At 30.4% G+C, this 20,874-nt stretch overlaps 1 protein-coding gene across 2 annotated transcripts in view; it reads right to left on the bottom strand.

The window, feature by feature from the left end:
• Iru (E3 ubiquitin-protein ligase Iruka) overlaps positions 1-7,969 on the bottom strand; it is a 113,339-nt gene extending 105,370 nt beyond the window's left edge. For both annotated transcript variants that reach the window (XR_012757402.1, XM_075373263.1), the window contains exon 1: positions 7,819-7,969. Coding sequence is in view for 1 of the 2 variants with exons in the window: in XM_075373263.1 (XP_075229378.1) it covers positions 7,819-7,902 (84 nt within the window). In the remaining variant the exon portion in view is untranslated. The remainder of the gene's footprint in view (positions 1-7,818) is intronic.
• Between the last annotated feature and the right edge of the window lie 12,905 nt (positions 7,970-20,874).

The raw sequence follows: 20,874 nt of genomic DNA, 5'->3' as shown, positions 1-20,874 counted from the left end.
TCTTACATTTACTTTACTAGGTTCAGAATTACAAATTTCCATCCAAAATCAAAATTCTAATTTTTTTTTTTAAGAGATTAAAAGAATATTTATTTTATATAAACAGAATTTATTTTGTTTATTTTATTTTGCTTCATAAGATAAATAGAATTTCAAATTCAAGAAACAAAAGGAAAGCAGAGAGGAAAGAGGAAAGGGAATGAGAGGAGAGAGTAATTCTTATTTTATTCCAAAGAAAATGATAGAGAAAATTAAGAACAATCAAACCACAAAGGGATTTTCTCTGATCAAGGTAAATCAAATTAGTTATTGTTTTAGTGTAACAAATTCATACAAAACTTCTCTTTGTGTGGTGGTAACATTGAATATATTTTTACTCTCACAAAAATATGTCATGTGTCCACATAGGTTCTGAGTTCTAAATCCTGAGTAAAAGCTTGATAACATGTCAATTCTGAATTAGTATTTAAGGTAACAATGATGTTAATTTCCATTGAACATGTATGAGTATCAGTTAAATACGAACTAGACTTTTGTTTTTTAACATTATTAGTATAAAATAAAAATACAAAGCATGTTATTGCATTTCCACATATTCTTCCTGAAGATCTACACACTTTTTCCAACATTGTGGGAAGCTTTCTTCAAAAAAGGTTCGAGAATATGTTATGAGCCAATTGCACACTTCTGTCCAAACAAAAAAAAGGGGGGATAAATCTGGACAAGGATTTTCCAAGGTTTCACAGTAAATTATTTTTTTAGTTTATCCCAGGCATTAACTACTGTGTGAGACATTGCACTGTCATGAAGGAGAATTACATTTCTGATTGGCTTATAGCACATTTTGTTCCTGAAAGTGACTTTTACTTTGTCAAGAGCTGAAAGGAGACGCAACATTCATAGTATGTTAATCGTGTAAAAAAAAATCAATAAGCAAATAACAAGTCCCAAAAATGGATGCCATGATGGACTTATTTTTGCCCCGACAGTGCAAGCAAGTAGCAAAGTGACTCTTATCCACTCCTATGTCATTACATATTCGCTAATGTCAACTTGGGAATGTATTATTGAACATATGCCTCATAAATATATGACTATTTGAAACAAAGAGTATTTCCCTCTCATTGAAATTGATTCAGTAGCCTTTGACAAATTTCCTGAATGGCTTATTTTCGATTGCGGGTCAATTTTATTATTCACATTATGTAGCTACAAAATATTTTTTTTTTCTAAAGTGGTTACAGTCTATCTATATTATAAAAAAAACCATAATAATTATATGAAATAATGTAAAGTAAATGTGGACACTAAATAAATACTATTAGTATCAAACAACAATTTACTAATGCTGCAAACTATCTGTCACTAGGAAAATTGCAGTAACACAATTTTAAGCTATATCATTTCATATTCTATGTTAACTTTTTAGTTTTATAGGTGGTCACAATTCATAACTGTCTCCTTTATAAATCCACTTTTTTAACCAGTTAATCTTTTTGAATTTCAGCTTTTATTTGACTTGTTAGCAGTTTTCATTCTGCAGTCCAATGAAAAGCCAAAATTATTTATATTCTCAAATTGTACAATTAATAATTTCATCATGACACGAACCTAACTATGAACCAAAAATAAAGGTTACTAAAATTTTTTTTCTGTACTGTCACATTAGACCAACTCTTCAGAAAAGCTAGGTCATCGTATATTTTTTCTGTTAAAATGGTCAACTATGTTATATACTTTAGAGAGGGGTGGATATAAACTTAAAACTTATGCTCCCACTGTTTCCTACTTCCAGTTTTGGGAGTTACATTTTTTCTTTAGCAATAGAATCATCAATCTTTTTTCCTTACTAACATCATCAGATGCTCAAAGTTTGCTTTTTTAAATTTTTTAATACATTACCTAACGGATTGATAGAGTAATTTTAGAGTTATCGCTACAGTGAGCTGATTGTCTTCTTCACTAGAGTATCTCAAATTTAATTTCCAAATATTCCTGAATGCTACTATATACAATGATTAGAAACCTTCTGTATTATAAGTATTTATATAGGTCAAAGATCCTACTTCCTTCACATTAAAATAACTTGTCCAAAGCATTGTTATTGCTATGATGGCAAAAAGTAATAAAATACCAGAATCCTTCTTTGTTCACATCTGATTTAAACTTATTTTTGAACAAAGTTACTGCCTCCAATTTATTATAAAGTGCAAAAACAATTGCAATTTATAAAAAAAAAAAAATTGAGTGAAAACATAGCCAGATGCATAACCATTAACTTTGGTCAGGAAATCTTTAGTACAGATATATAATCATACCTTTTCGCAGCAGGTAGTGTTCATCATACTAAATTATGGTTTTAATGACAACATTATAGGCTACTGATACACAAATTTTTTCCTTCAAATCAAGCCTTACTTTTTACATTTCTCTGCAAAAATTGTTGCCGTAAATACATGTTAAATAAAATGTCAATTATAATGCTATTAGTATTATCTTAACAATTTACTAACTATACCCTTGAACCAGTCATTTTAATTTCTTGGAAAATAATATAATAAAATTAACTGTTTTGATTATGAAAATCTATTACCTAGTATTTAAAAATGATTTGGAAATCTAGATATTGTCTATTATTTTAAGAGATAATAAATCAACATAGACAAGTACTGACACAATTTGTAAGTGAAACAATTATCAAAATAAATGAATCGCCCTCTCATTAAATGACCTAATAAACAATAGATACATCTCAATAGCAAAATAAATCATATAAATAACACATCATAAGCAAAATAAATAATATTTATTTAGACACATCAAATGCAAAATAAATAATTTTAGTAAAGTAAATACAAGCAGACAGGTACAAAAAAAGAATTTTCGGTAGTCGCTTGTGGATGGAGTATGATTCTGCTGGTGCCACTTATTTCTTTCCTTACTAAAGCCTTATTATTGCTTTAAGTTAAGTTCATTTGAATAAATTAAAAATTAAAAACTTAAGTTGAAGTAAAAGGTTATGTAGAAAGCCAAAATGCAACTTTTGACAGTGACAATATTAGATAGTATGCTAAAATAAATTCCCTGAAATGAAGGTATTGCATTGGAAGCCTTGTTAAGAAAGCATTTTGGCACTGGAAGCCACCTGTGAAGAAAGCAGGATATGAAGAGACAGGAGTACATAACTGATAATACACTGCAATCTTTTACAGTCTCTTTGGAAAATGACAGCGAAAGTGATATGATTAACTCAGAATTCAGATTTTGATGCTGTTACAAATTTTATAGCAGTTTTGTTTATTTATATATTTGTAAAATGTTTTTTATCTAGAGACTAATTATAAGTTTCGTTAATTAAACTTACTGTGATTCATCAATGTATAAGATAAGCATATCAAATTATTGGACTTCTTGATAGGGTAAAACTGTAATGTATCATAATTATACCATTAAAAAATTTATCTACAATAAAATAATAAGTATGTGCAATTCTATTTAATATAATGAATGCATTGTCAGATTTAGTTTTTAATTCTGAAATTTAATTAAAATAATAATTATTTCTGTTAATTTTCTAATACTACATAAAAAAAATTACTGTGCTATTACTTGTACTACTACTACTGCATGCAATTGTTGCGAAATAAAATAGCAGAACAATGTATAATGTCATAAAAAATTATGCAACTCTTATGGACAGTAGAATGACAGCTGGAGCAGAAGTTATTTATGTTCTTACTAATTATCAAACTTCACAGTGACAACTACAATACCCATATTAAACATTCCTATATTGTTAGATGGTAAGGACATTATTGGTAGCTAAGTTATTAAGTTATCGGAAAGTACCCTGATCAGTTGGTTTTGGACAGTGAAGCGCTGATATATTCCAGATCGGATGTCAATAGCTACAAATAATGCCAGGTTTAAAGTTGTTCTACAGTTATAAACAAGCTACATGGATTTAATTTTGACAATTTCCTGTTTAGATGCACCACTTAAAAATTAACATAAAGAATAGTGGGGATTTTTTTAATATAAATTCTTTATGTGGAATTTAACACTGCCAGGCCAGGAAGCTAATTCCACTTTTTAACCAGCTAATCTTTTTAAAATTTCAGCTTTTATGTGACTTTTAGTTGTTTTCATTCTGCAATCCAATGAGAAGCCAAAATTATTTACATTCTCAAATTGTACAATTTAAAAATTTCATCGTGACATGAACCTAACTATGAACCAAAAATAAAGGTTTCTAAAATTTTTTTCTGTACTGTCACATTAGACCAACTCTTCAGAAAAGCTAGGTCATCATGTATTTTTTTGTTAAAATAGTAAACTAGACTTTCTTGTAATGAGATCCATATGACAAGATGCAGTGCTATTTTTTTTTTTTTTACTCGCCTGGCAAGTCACATTTAATAATAATGATTGATAATTAATGACATTTATGATGCATAATAGTACTGACTATCAGTTGTTTGCAGATGGAAATAATATTACTGATTCTACTAACATAATACTATTCATGTAATAGATAACATCTACACTAACATGGAATATAGTAATTATGACATAACCAGTAATATGTTAGTTATACAACATGGGAGATTCTATAGAGAATAAAGATGCTGTTAATTAAAAGGGGTTAGCATTATATAAAGACATAATTTGTGAATCCCAACAGTACAGACTATGCATGAAAATTATAGAAGATAACAAAATATTAATTTCTGAAAATACATAAAACGTGTTCAAATTTCAAGACAATTTCAATAATATGATTATTTACCCAAACTTGAAATGTTCTTTGAGGAATAACTTACTTTTGGATAAATCAAATTCAAAACCAAACCCATATGACGAATTTGGAATCAATTTTACACAACTATCTGATGAACATTAAATAATAACACATTAGACAGAGATTTTTATTTTACACTTAGTCAACACAAAAAGAGTAAAATAATGAAAGGAAAGAATAAGCAATCTAGTAATAGATTTAAAAAAAGCAGTAAAGGTACTTTTCAAGAAGAACCCGCAGTTGATTTGTAGTTAGTAAATTGTCGTTGTAGTTAGTTGTGAGATGGCACCACTGAAAGGAAAAAATAAATAGTACATATTTATACTTTTTAAATGCATACATTGTACTGTAATATCAATAAAAAAATACAATGATACTGTAATAATGAAATAGTAAAATAAAGTACAGTATTTCTTGAATACAGTAATTTACGTATATCATTTACTGTATAACTTTAACACAAACCTATTAAATCTGAGTCTCAATTTTCACGATTTCATTTTACGCAGAAATTTTTCGGAACGTAACAGCCACATAAATTGAAGGTGCACTGTATAATAAATTTACATTAATTACTAAATAAATATATAATAGAACGAAACTTAACCTACGCTCACTAGTCAAGGTTGGCGAGTGAAGTGAGCGTAGATTACGTTTGGTTAGATTATATTTATTTATCATATAAAGTTAATTATAATTTTAATTTATTTATTTATCATATAAAGTTAATTATAATTTTAATTTATTTATTTTCTCCTTTCAGTGGTGCCATCCAACAACTAACTACAGATCAGATGCGGGCATCTTCTTGAAAAGTACCACAGTAAATTCACTACAATTCAAGGTTACACTAGGTCTATTAGAATACCAATATTGCACAGCTGGTTCAATATTGCACCAGATTAAAGTAATACTTGAAAATAGTGCTCACTAAAATCCAGGGTCTATGCTTTTACAAATGCTAGAAAAAGGAGGTAGATTGAATATTTAAGGTGACAAGTAATTCCCTGAAAAAAAATATATGAACCACTAAAAAGTAATCTTGAGAAATTGAAAGACTCCACATTAGAAAGTTTGCATGAGATATGCGTTCCCAAAAAGACTACACAAAAATGAATAGGCTTAAGATAGCAAATTTAAGATCTTCCAGAGAACTCAGTACTCACTGGATATGCCAGAAGTGGCAACCAATATTTCAATAGATAACACGTGACACATTTCAGGAAACTGACACATAATATGGTGCAAAACATAATGCAACTTATCTAAGGAATCAGACAAAGCATATCATTTACAAGATAAGTTAGAATTTTTATAATCCTAATTATAACAAATAACCATCAATAAAACAGTGTACAATTATTATTTTAAACCTATCTTATATATTTTAGCAATATACAGTTTGTGATCATGCACAAAGCACATGATTTACAAGCAGATGACATTTTTTATGCAGATTAATAATGAATAACCATCGATAACAGAGTGTACAGTCAATTTTTTTAAGTGTATCTTACTGTTTATCACTGTATAGTTTGTGATCAAGCACATTATTCCCTAAATTATCAACATGTGAATTAAAATTGTCTCAATGTGTAATGATTACCTACAGTATGATGGAAAATATAAATAATAAATCTATGAAACACTTTTAAACATATAACAAAAAAAGGTGAAGCGCCTGATCAACCCAAAAGACTACAAAAATTGGCCAATGTAATGGAAATAATCAAAATTTTATGAAAACGGTAAAAAAGAATACATATCAATAAAAATTAACTTCTACTAGCTGATTATTATGCAGTAAATCAATGCCATAAACAATGAAAACTAAAACATTTTACATGGAACATCAGTTATTGTAATAATTATCATTACTGCACTCTTAAGAAAACAACTGATTAAAATACAGTTCCCATTGCAGTATGTCAATAAGTAATATATTTACTTTTTTGCATTTTCAAAGATATTAAATCATGAAAGAATGTCACTAGCTGTAATGTACTGGCTTTTATAAATCAACTTAAAGATTAAATTAATGTTAAAAGTGAAATAGCTGCAATCTATTATGACTGACCAAAGCAATTATATAAACCCTTACAGCCATTAAGAGAGATTTTTCCAATGAACAGTAAGAAGTAAATTAATTTTCTATAGATGTTCACGTAATTTTGAGCTCAACAATCTACATAAGATAATTTCAATACGAAATACAATAACACAGTAAATCATTTGACCTTAAATCTTTGTCTATGTGCTCTTACACAATTACTTTGTATATAAATAAAATTTGTTAAAAATGATAAGGTGTTATGAACTTAAGTGTTAATGAATTAAAACGTGTTACATTAGCCATAATCTTATAAACAATCAATCTACAACAAAAATAAAATTCCTGTTTTTCAAGAGATAATGTGATCTATAAGTGTTGAAGGCATACATAAATAATTTTCAGCAAGTATAGCATCTGAATTTTAAAGTACTAGTCTCAACTTCTTGATCTGGGAATACTGCTACAACTGACTAGTACGATCACGTTGATCTAACAAAATGATAAGCCTGACAAGTTGTATGCAATACGCTACCGATCACAAACGTAGTCAATTAATAGAATAACAAAGACTTATTGCAGTCAATAAGTATACTTTGAGTTTTTTTGTTTGGTTTGAAATGTGAGGCACGCCGATACATAATCTCATAATACAGAAATGAACACTAGCATTTTTTCGAATCACCAAATACGTCACAACCAAGATGTAGCTAAACATGAGAAATTGGAATCAAATTTGAGAACAGAATCTACTAAGATCAAGAGTATAAATAAACATTATTCCTCAATAATGACAAATAACAAGTTTCAAGGAACAAAACTACTCAAGTTGTAAAATTAATTCAATCTACAACCGAAACAAGTTATGCAGGAGGCACTACAGCCTAGACATCAATATCACGAAAAAGCAGCACTACTAAATAAGTTATACAACCATATATAATTATAGATTTTTAACAGTACTCACTGGCAGAATATCACTGATTTCAACTTTACATTTATGGCAGAAATAACGAGACATTAAGTTTTCTACTGGTCCTTCTTCTGCCATACTTCTCAAGAATTTACTGAAAATTTGCACTGCACACTTAATCTAGAAAGTCAAACAGCAGGTCGTTAAACGCATCGTTTACTATATTTCGCTAATTGTATGATTATTTTATTCTTATCAAATGTTCAAAACATTAATGTTTCAAAACTTATTTCCAATATTTGAAAAAAAATCCATAGGTTAATAATACTGAACAATTAAATGAAATAAACGTTGTTTTTTGTTTTTTTTTGTTTTTAGAAACGTGTAAAAAATATTGATTCAGTAAATGAAAATTTGTTTATATTTAAAATGCGATAATAAACATTCTGCTATTTACAAAATTATTGAATTATTTTGATATTGAGTAATTTTGCTTGTTTATTTTAATAACAGAACTTGTAAAACGTCAACTAGTTACTGCCATGGAAATTGGTGTAAATCTGAACTATGATTGGCAGTAATTTGTATATATTATACCAATCAATTTATTGTGAAGAAAAAAAAAGTTATTTTTACTAACTCCAATATCTCTATTGCACTTACATAAGAACAGAGTGAAACTTCGTATATAAATAGAGTAAAAATATTTCAAATATTAAAAAAGCCAATCTTGTGCTCCGTTTAAAAACATTAATTGTACGCTTTTCGTTTGCGTAAAAAAAGAATACATACGCAACACATTTTGCAATTTGTTCCATATCCTAAATTAGGTGTAGGTCAACTGGGTTCGCCAGTGTTATGGGGAGTTTTAATGTGTACTGAATGTTAGCAATACTTTCTTAATAAAATTTAAATAAAAGGTCCGGCAGTTAACCATGACATGTAACGTCAAAAATTAAAATATAACACGTATTGTGGAATATAAGGTAACAACAGTTTACTGGGGGCTATGTTGGTTAACAAATGGTCTCCCAACTGATGTGTTCCGTAATACAGCCTTTAAAAACACATAAGCATTTAACTGATAACTGTAGAAATTGTTTAATGGAATTCTCTACCTTGTTTACTTTTGCAGTAATGACAATATTTCACATGACGTAATGCTCGTAGAGTATGTGTTGTGAATTAAGCGCTTGCATAACAGTTCCTTCCGTAAGCTGATTTACCGCTTCCATAATTAGAAATGAAATTATTATAATTATACTATAATTTTATTGTATTGTTATGAATGAAACTATACATCATGTCAGAAAACTTAAGTAAAAAATATTATCATCATAACATTTTGATTAAAATATTTGTTTTTAATTTAAACTGCAATGTTAATAAAATATAACGTCCAAGTTTAAAATTAAATAGTTTTTCTTTTTATAAAATGAAAGTAACAATTCTGTTTTGCCATCAGTCATTTAACTGACTCATGATCCTATATGTTCTCTGCAGTAATCAACAATAAGGTTTTAACTCAAGGTGTTTTGACCCCCAATAGTGCCACCATCTTATATCCTGATTACTCTCAGGAAGTTGACTAGTTGCAGATGACAGTGAATAGCCCCAAAAATATAAGAATTGGCCACAAATAAGGCTTTGCTAAAAAGGTAGTCTAAAACTGAAATCTCAGAATCATCAGCAATACCTCATTAATGGATTAATCTTCTATACATTTTTAAAAATAATCAACTAAAATCCAACATGTATGTTACAACAGTTTTCTGTCACATTGAGTACATGATATTGCAGAGGCCAATTAACTATAGATTTTCTCCAGGTTTAAAAAAAAATTGTGAAAGCACACCACTTTCAAAGACAGATCAAAAGCTCAAATCAATCACATTGTTAGACCTCTACATGCCAGCCTTTTAACATGAGATGGAGAGAAAAGTTATGTGAAGAAATAGATATTTAATGAATGTTAAAGGTAATGAAAATAGAATATAATGTGGAACTCAAATGTCATAGCAGATTAAGGATAGGAAACAAACATTATTTTAAAATCAGATTTACTTGAAATAAATGTAAAGATTTAGGAATAAAATTAATTTAGGTACTTGAGACAAGATTTATGGCGGAAATGAAAATGTAGATAGTAAGAAATACAATTTTATTATTGAATAAAAAAATTATAAGAGTAGATTTATATAGATTGTTCACAACCTCAATTTTATTGGAAAGTTGTTCCTGACCTTCATGTTCAAGCAATTTTCAAGTTTTAAGCATGACTGGATCTGTACACATGCTTTCCTAGTTTGTATGTCAGAGCTGCATTCTAATCAGGGGCAGGTCTAATGATGCAAGTACTTCTATACTCACTACCTGGATAAGATATTGTCAGGGCATTGCAAGAATCACTATTAAACAACATATTACAGAAATCATAATCTTAACAAAATCCGTTCAGAACAAAACTACTTTATCTGCAATAGTAAATGCTACACTCATCCAAACCTACAAATAGGTTTATTCATTTCTAGCCTAATGAGTAAAAGTTATTGAAGGAATAAAAAGTAAAATGTGTCTAGGAAAGGTTATTATAAGTACTAATAGTTTTAATACAAAGACTGCAGAATAAGAAAGCAGATTTGGTTTTAGAGTTAAAATCAAGGCCTTGTTGCATGATTTCAATTTCAGTAAAAAGCTGAGGCAAACCATTGCCAACATCCCATACACTTTGATAAACTTAGCTATTACTGATTTGTGTAATAAATTAAGGCTCAGCAAAGCACGTTTTGATTTTCTCACAGAAGAAGTTTATAAATCTGATAACCCCACACTTAATTCATTAACAAATTTGTTAATGTCTGACCAGTTACAAATTACATTTAAATTTATTAAAACAATTAGTAATTAATCAGTTCATATGTAAGGATTAACTTAAAACAAATAACAAAAATTTTTAAGGCGTTGGAAAGGAATTTTGAATAACAGTTGTAATTAATATTAATAATTGCATTTTGCCACTACTAATACTTTATTCTGAGGCTTCTTATTAGAGTATCTACCCAAATTTAAGTTCAAGCGACTTCTGCACTTTGCACACTTTCCATCAGTAATTATTAAATTCTTGACCCCAGTTAAGTAAACTGAAGATCTAAGTAAAAATTTATTTTCATGCAGTGCACTGGTAAAAATATTATCTGCTTATTTCTAGCTTTAAAAATGCCTTTAGACTACTGAGATTGGAGGAGTAATTCCAAATTATAATCAATATTATGACAGACTGACTCCAGAAATTAGGCCATGGTTAGCTTTATGAGAGACTAATTTATTTTAAGGAATTAGACAGTTTTTGTATTCAAGCATTAAATATCCAAAAAATGTAATGACCAACAACAATCTAGTCTGCTGAAAATTTTAGTAAAAGAGCACATTTTAAATGTAAAAAAACAGCTCACATCTTTTCAATGTAATTTAAATTTATAAAAACCAGAAAACCCATAAACAGCGGGTTGACAGGCAGATTTCATTTCAGAAAACAACAAAGTAAATTAAAGAAATAAAATTTTACTTCAAAAAGAAAATATTTTCCAACTTTATTTGTATGTGGTATAAAATGGCAATGGTATAAAATTGGTATATATTCCAATTATATGTTTGCATCTGAAAAAGATTTAATTATAAAATAAGTTTTTAATTCTCTAATAAATAATTAAATATTAATAAAAAAATAATTAAAATTCTATAACAAATAGTTGAGGCAAGAGATAGCAAGCAGAGAAATTACTTCTCAATAAATGAACTTTCCAATCTAACTATCCTCATTATCTTCATCATACTAAGAAAACTATGAAATTATGATACATTATTTCTAAATTTGAAATGAAAACCTACCATGACAGTAATTTAATTATAAGCAAAAAAATATAATAATATACTCTTAAAAATGTTCTGTCATTAAATCCAACAGTATAACAAAAGTAATATGTTTTTATCAGTTAATATTACTTTTATTCTGGTAATCTTTTTATTCTAGACAGTGAATCTATAAGAACAATAACAATTAAATTAAAAAAAAAGAAGTTTTTAATAAATTAAAAAAAGCATGACAAAGCCACATTGAATTTGACCTGATTAACTGCAGAACGATGATCAGGAAGAGGGAGAAGGCTAATTAAAGCTTTTGAGAAATATAAACAAAATATGATGGATGGATAAATTGAGGAATGTGGAAATAATGAACAGGATTAAAGACAAAAAACACTTACACAAGAAGTAGAAAAAATAAAAAACTGGTAAGAATATGTGGTTAGTAAGAGTGGAATCTTAACAATTGTAGTGAAAGGGTCAGTAGAAGGAGAGAGGAAGTGAGGAAGAAAAAGGATGAAGTTAATAGATGAGGTGAAAATTGAAAACTACACAGGAACGAATGAGAAGGCTAATGACAGAAATGAATTTAGAAAGCAGTGAGGTAAGGGACCTGCTGCCATGCAAAACCAGACGATGATGATGATGATGAACTGCAGAATTCTCATTTAATAAACCTTTAAATAAAGTAAATTGGTTTTGAAAAATTTTACTTCACTCTTCCCTGTTTCACTAGCTAATGTGATCTTACAACTTCATCCTTCGAGCTTTTAACATATCATCCAGTTCTGCATATGTATAGTTCTCAAGGTTTTCCAAAAATGAAAATCGTTTATAATCCTTTTTCCACTTTCCTCCCTTAAATTGAACTTAGTTATTAAAAAAAAAAAAAATGATATAAAAACAAAAGATAACATCCCAGTTAAACCTCATCCTTACATTCCTCTAAATTCAATTTTTATACAAGCATACAGATAATCTTATTGCAAGCCAACATAAAAGAACTTAGTGAATCAGACTGTGCTATTCTGCATTTTTGGTCAGTCACCAAGACATTTATGTCCATGAATAGTTAGTTATTGATTGTAGAAGTTCAATAAGCACATCAAAATCCAAGCTTCACTAATATTAATAATTATTTTGAATAGTTTAAAAAGATCAGGTATTTTATTTAAAAACTGCTAATTACCAGGATTTTCTTGACAATTGTTCTCAACATGTTAGTTTTTGTACTCCGATGCTCAATCAATATATCCGTAACCCTTTCTTGGCAACTGACAATCAGACATTGCAATACTCTCTTGTCTGCACACCATTAATAGCTTGGTAGGTGACTTAACAAGATTGTGTAATTAAAATTAACGTCAATTTTCTAATTTAAATGCTTAGAACTGTAATTATATATATATATATACATATATATTTATTTATTTAATTAAATATTAATTTATCTGTTACCTTTTGATAACTATATTTATACCATCAGTTACAGTTACCGCATACTTTTTTGGGATGAAGAAATAAATTTTTTAGCATTTTAAAAAATACCAGCCTGACTAAGATTCTGGGTTCTCCATCATGAAGGTTGGTAATACCATTGTGAAAGTTATAGATGAATACTGATTCTTAATAAAGATGCACACTTGCCTAACTTAGAAGTCTGCATAACCATTTGTAATATCTATCTTTTGTTTAGTATCACATTTTGGGCAGAGTTGTAAATGTAATCCTTTCAGTTGAATCAACTGATAAAGACCTTTTGTGCTCAAACACTGAATGATGAAGGATTTGTTAAATTCTACAGAAACCATGAGAAACTTTAAAAGAAGTATATATCTCAAAATCTTTAATAGTAATTTAGAAAATATGATACCTTTATTAAGTATTGATATTTTTTATACAAACTTAAAATAATTATTACAGGAATAAAATACTGCATTCAAATAAGAATAATTGGAAGAAAACAAAGGAAGTTTTAAATACTTCCATTAAAAAAAAAAAAAAAAAAAATTTAAACAGGAAATCAAAACTGAAGTATCAGATAAAAATAAATATAATTTTAAAATAGCAGAATTTTTCAATAATTTTTTTCTAAGTGTAAAATTAACAATTAAAATTGATAATGTTTGAAAATGGCAATGTCAATTCTCATTTTTAAATAAATGTTAAGGTAAAATGTAAAAGGAATTTATAGATCTAAAAAAAAAACTAATACAGTAATAAACTGCTAATACACTAATAATTACTGTTCATTTTTATATGAAACATCTCTAATAGGATAATTAAAAACTTTCTATCTCTTCCCTTAGCAACATTTTCAACCTGTCAAATAATCTAGGAATTTTTCCTAAAAATCTTAAACAATCTCTGATTATACCCCTTGTTAAGTCTGAAATAGAATCTAAAACCCTAACATCTAATCAGAGGAAAATTGCAATTGGGGAATTCCTGAATATCAGACTAGCATTTGATTGTGTTTATATTCATTAAAGAGTTGTATGGGGTTAGATATCATGCTCTGAAACTCATCTTAGTAATCGGACACAAGCTGTGAGAGATAGACATGACAAGTACTATTATGAATGTTCAGTAAGAGTAATGCAAAACAGGACTGCAAAACGTATCTTTAAGTGGTTCATGCAAACAAAATGAATCTTATGAAGTTAATGAGAAAATTTATTGCTTTGCTGATAATGCTGCTCTTATGTTTGAAGGAAATACAATTGATAAGTCTACAATTAATATGAATGAAATAGTTAGTTATTAAGAATTAGTTGAATAATAATAATTAATTAAATATTATTAATTATTTTAGTTACTCCAAATTATGAAAAAAAAGGTACACAATTTAATTTGCACTAGGAGAGATCATTGCCACAATTATTATACAAAAATTCCCTATTCTTATGATTGTAATTTAATTTTGCATAGATGGCTTAAATTAAAATTGCATATTAATCATTACTGACTAACCATCATAACTATTTTATTATTATCTTTAATGACTGCATAGAATCACTTTAGTCAGTCTATTATCCAAGTCTCTTTGATGGGACTATTTGGGCCTTGCAGTCCTCCCAGTACTTTTTCATATGTTCCGATCTGTATGCCCTTTCTAGTGCAGAAAATGTTCATGTTGTGGGTTTTTTGTTTAATTTTATGTTACCTATGATGTCTTCTGGGGGTAGGGCCAATTTTCTTCAGATCCTCTCTAATTTCTTTGATCCATCTGCATCCGTCTCAGTGTTTTTCGAGTCGAGATTTTACTGTATTAGCTGTTTCAGAAGTCTTGAATCTTGCATCCTCATGATAACTCCAAAGAATCCTAGTCTCCTCTTATGCAAGGTATCAATGATAGGTTCTACTTTTTGTACACAATCCACCACTGCCGTCTTTCTGTTACTTCTTAGCGATACAGGTTCTTCCAATTCTTTTGATTTTCTGGAGTCTCTGTATAGGAATGTTCATTCAGGTGGAAGAGTGTTTGTGCTGCACAAGTGGCTTCTGATGTTGTACTGTCTTATTTTTGCATTTATTGATAGGTATTTTTTATTGTAAGTGTACCAGGTTAATTTTTGAACTTTAGCTAGTTTGTTTCTTCTTATTTGGATAGAGGTTTTTTGTTTAGGTTATTTATTATTTTTCCAAAGTATTTAAATTGGATTACTATTTTGATTTTATTACAGTTTATGTTTACTTCTTTTAATTGTGTTGGTTTTGGGGTATAAATTCTGTCTTTTTGAATGATATTTTGAGACCAATTTTATTTGCAATGTTTTGAAGTTCTAATATCTGTGATTTAAGGGGTGTAAAGCTAGTTTGCTTCCACGTGATGCATCCTGGGTAACGCTAAATGAGCTAGCAGATACTGGCAGTCAGACAAACCAAGAAGATAGGTTCTCCTGACCATGCGGACACAAGGCTACAGTATTATGAACTGCAGGACATGTCGCTAGATATACTCAACAGTCCTTTTCAGGATTTGCCGACAAGAAATCTTGGACCTTCGGTCCTAATTTGCCATATAAATATGGAAAGCATAAGTTATTCTAAGAGCTAGTATTTATCAAAGCTACTGAAGAATGACAATATTGATCTGGTCGCAATCCAGGAAAAACATTGTAACACTGAGGAACAATTGTGGAAAAGAGGCAAAATACCTGGATATGAATTACTTGGTGCCACATACCATGATGCGTACGGCGTCACTACTTACGTTGGACGCGATATAGAAAACGCTACTCTCATCTCCACCTCCACGGGTAATGAAATTCATAATGTTATAGTTAAAATCGGAATAACAGTGTCCGATATATAACAGTATTTTAATAGCCACCAAGAGCAGTCGAAATATAAGGATTGTGATGCAAACAGAGAGGCTCTGGTGAGATGGGCTGAGGATGAGAATCTTAGTCTTGTCTTTGATGCTAAAGACTGATTTACTTTTAAATCAGCGGCTTGGAGGCAGGAGTATAACCCGGATCTATATTTCACTTCAACTGACAGCAAAAGCCGGCCGCTGCTAGTCACCGAAAAGGTCTCTGCGACATTTCCCACAGCCAACACTGTCAAGTTATTATGGAGGCAGGTCGCCAAATTTCACTCGTGACTTCTGTACCCTGCTCTAGATGGAACTTCAAAAAGGCTAATTTGGAAAATTTTTCTAGGGATCTGGATAAATGACTAGGCTGGATACCACCGATCAGCAAAAACTATAGCAGATTTATTGGAGCAGTAACAAGTACTGATAAGAAGTGTATCCCTAGAGGGTTTCGCAGGGTGGTCCCAAAACAGTGCAGTTCTCTACTGAAGCTTCCTTGCAATCAAGAGGTGGCAGACGAGCTTCTCCACAGCTTCGATGCTGCAAGGCAACAGAAATGGTGGGAAACCTGAACTTTCAGATCTTGAATCGTCATGCATGGACTCTACTAAGAAAATTAGGAAGCAGATCTCCTATTCAGAGACAAAAAGCAAATGTCTCCCCACACACAGTAGCATCCCACATAGTGGCAATGTTCAGAGCACCAAGAGACAGGGTGCACACAATTGAGATAAAACGCTAACTAAGAAACTTGAGGAGAGACTGAGTACGCTCACCCTTTTACACTTGAAGAGATTGAGTAGTTGGCGCTCAAAATGTCGCTTCAGGAAAAGGATCAGGATTTGATGGCATCAATTCAAAATTTTTATTAAACTGTGAAAAATATGCAAAACTTTGGCTGGCCAAATTCTTCACTGACAATTCAGACTGGTAGCGTACCCAGACAGTTCAAGCAATCGAAGGTTTTAAAACCTTTTAAAACCAGGGAAACCAGCAAACTTACCTAAGAACTACAGTCCTATAGCATTGCTATCAGTGACATATAAATTACTAGAAAGGCTTATCTACAACAGAATCTGTCAGAGAATATTTGATGTTATACCAATTGAACAAGCAGGCTTTAGGCCAAAACGAAGTTGTACCAACCAAGTTCTCTCGCTCACAACATACATTGAAGCGGGGTTCCAAAGAAATCTTAAAACCTCTGCTGCATTCATATATTTATCAGTCACTTATGACACTGTCTTGAGAGAAGGAATAATCTGAAAGGTCCTCCATGTAATCCCATGAAAACTAACAGCTTGCCTCCTTAATATGTTGCAGGTTATCATGGTGTTTGATATAAGCTCACCAAGGAACCTCAAGAATGGCCTGCCACAAGGGTTGGTACTTGCACGTCTCCTTTTCAGCCTCTGTTGCAAACATGCCAGAGACAAGATCTAAAAAGCATGACTACGCCGATGACTGGGTGCTAACAACAAAATGTAGATCATTTGAATAGTTGGAGTAGGTCCTGATGACCGACCTGGAGAAACTGGGAAGGTACTTCCAAAGGTGGCATCTCCAACCAAATGCTAGTAAAACTGAAGTGTCATGCTTCCATCTAAGTAACAAGTTCACTAACAGGGAGCTTAAAATTCTATTCGAGAATATACGGCTCTTTCACAATAAGACACTAAAATACCTAGGCATTACACTTGATAGAACGCTTTCATTTAAGGAGCAGCTAATGAAAACTGCAAAGAAATTGAAAGCAAGAACCAATATTATACATAAGCTCTGTGAAACAACATGGGGAGCATCGGCTTCCACTTTATGCACATTGGCTCTGAAGGTCGTCTTTTTGGCTACAGGATATTGTGGGCCAGTGAGCTTTAACAGCCCTTATGTTCATAGAATTGATGCTTAGCTTAATAACACTATGAGAATGATTGCTGGGGTTATCAGGTCTACTCCTGTGTTACAGGTCCCAGTATTGAGCCATACACCACCCCCAAACCTGCGCCGTATGAATGCTCTTATAAGAGAGAACAAGAAGATTGTGGACAATTAAAACCTATTAATTCATGGGGGCATTGAGGATGCCAATCATGGCCCCTTCGATCTAGAAAGCCACCTATCAAAACAGCAGTTGCTGCCTCAGAGGAAGGATTTAACCCAACTGATGCCTGGCGTCAAGAATGTACCATAAAGCAGAATAACCAGGTCAAAGGTTTTGACTTGCCATGTAAGACATGGTCAACGCTAAACAGAATACAAACTCAGCATGGTAGAATACAGAATACAAACTACAGCCTATTTCCTGTATAAATGGGGTAAAACACTGATGCCCTTTTGTGGTGAAAATCAAATTGTTAACACATCACAGAAGTTTGCCCTAGGACAGCTTATGGAGGAACTCCTGAAGATTTCCTGATGGCGACTCCGGAATCAGTAGCTTATATTAATTTGTTAAATGTTTGTTTGTAATTGGTATTGTGTCTTGGTGCCATTCGCTAAATTAATAAATCTGCGATTTAGCTTTGTCGATGTCGTTTGCTAACGTGCCAAATCATTGGTGAAACCAAGACAGTTATTTTGATTTTTTGGCCTACTTTTACTTTTGGGAGCCATTCCCTCATTACCATTTCTAGAGCTCAGTTGAATTATAGCGGCGAGTGCCTGTCACCTTGGTGCAGTCCTGTTTTGGTCTCAAAATTATTTCAAGAACTCGCCTCTGAAATTTACCTTCGATTTAGTGTTTGTGAGGGTCAGTTTTATTATGTTTAATTATATGGTATCTTGTCTGAGGTGTCTTAGAATTAACTATTAATGGTGATTAAATAAATTTTCATGCATGTAAAATCACAAGAGGTTTTGATTTTGCCATATCCTTTAAAGCAACAGTGGTTGAACCTTTTTTTTATATACCACTCATGTTAATTACAGATCAGTTGCATCTCATTTAAATATTAAATGTAATTAGGATAGCGTTAAGAGTTATCTCAGACTGATACAGCAAAAATTACAATGTGTTTTTGAAATTATCTATTACTATATAAAAAAATCATATAATACAATTTTTTAACCATTTTTTTTTTTTTTTATAAAAACATTTATTTACTTTAAGAGGGAATGTTACATTATTCATTTACTTACATTACTGATTACAATATTCTTGAAGACTAAAAATTCAGTGAGAAGGATTGTGCTGCATGCTTAAAACAAGTGAAGAGGTGTCTAGTTCAGTTGAATTTAATTTTAAGCGCTAATTTGGATTAATGTTCAGTTTATTCTGAAATTTATTTTTTAATTTTTTCAGATCTGAGATTTTACAAATCTCAATCACAAACTAGTTCTACCAGACTATTTCATTGTTGGATACCAGGAATGATAGCTAGTATGAGTTTCATAACCATAGGAATTCAGATAGTTCTCTTTAAAATATTTTTAAAAAGTTTTAGTATTAGGCAATGGCATTTTATATTATTGATGAGATTATCTTTCATTTCAATTTTGTGTACTCACTAAATTTTTCAAATTTAGAAAAGATCTACACCAATTTCTGCAAAAGTCACCCAGCTTTTTGAATGAGTTTTTCCATACTTTGCTATTAATTTTCCATACTTTGCTAAAGAAGCCTCAGCTGATTTTTGAGTACTGCCTGTAAAAGATGACAATTTTATTTGTGCATTTTATCTCTGACAATTTTCAAATAAAATAATCCTTAGGTTTTATTTCTAAAGTTGAATGTTTAGTACTAAGATGCTGTTTCAATAATGAGGGTTCATACTTTTGTTGAAAGAATTTCAAAGCAGATTACTGATTAAGGTCGTGGCTCATTCTTTATATCATGGCAGTAAATCCAATATTAATACATTTAGAATCGTATTTTCTTACAACTCTTTGTATTTCAGTTGGAAAAAGATCTTGATTCAGGCAGATTCTGACGTACAAGGATTAGTACAGGGTTTTTAACTGACAACGTTGTCTGTTACTGCTGTAGTACACCACTTATTCATGTTGATTTATATTTTATGTTAACTAAACTAAACCAAATTGATTCAAGCAAAGTACATAAATATGTTTAATAGAAATGGCATTTTAAAGGTCTATAAAAGTAAATATAATTGACGTTATGGTTTGGCATATTCTTACATTAAAACTTCTTACATTTTGAAGGCAGCCTCAGGCATATCTCAAATTAAAAGTCAAACAGTAATCAGTTACTATATTTACACTACATCTGCCTTCTATTTTCCAACACTGAAATATCTTGGGGGAATAAGTGATGAACATGGTGAAGTTATTTCAGTGTTGGAAAACAGTTACAAAGGCAAATAGTGTTAATATGGTAGCAGATTGTTGTTTGATGTTAATTTGAGATATTCCTGGGGCTACCTGCAAAAGGAAAGCACCTATCAAGTTTTAATGTGTCATTCATAACATTAGTTATAACTTTTATAAACCTTTATGTTATGATAGTTGTTGCATTTAATGCAATGTTTACTTTATTGCGAAGCTAAGAACATATTCATATAATTCAGACAATCCTATTTTATCATCACTTTTATTGGGTTAATGAAATGAAAAGCTTCATTCAAATTATATTTATTTGTATCCGTACAATTTTGTTTTAATCTAGTATCAAGGTCTGTATGTCATTTCACTATTCTGGTGCTTCCAATCAGTAAAATAATTATGTACATTTAAATTATTTGTTTTCTATTTTTTGCTCAAGAAATTCAGGTGATGTAGTTACACGAAAAATTTGGAACAAATATCTAAATTTTCATCAATTCAAAATTTAGATTTCTACCACTGCTTAATTTTAAAAAGAAATAAAGCTTCCCTTGGGAAGAAATACATAAAATTGTTTTACCCTTTCCCCTTTCTAATTAACATGATTTTTCATAAAATTTTGTAAGCAGTTCCAAGATGAAGGATAC

Source organism: Lycorma delicatula, chromosome 1 (assembly GCF_047948215.1).
Source record: "Lycorma delicatula isolate Av1 chromosome 1, ASM4794821v1, whole genome shotgun sequence".
Lineage (NCBI taxonomy): Eukaryota > Metazoa > Arthropoda > Insecta > Hemiptera > Fulgoridae > Lycorma > Lycorma delicatula.
Note: the sequence above shows the minus strand (reverse complement) of the source record. Positions and strands in the feature narration are given on the sequence as shown.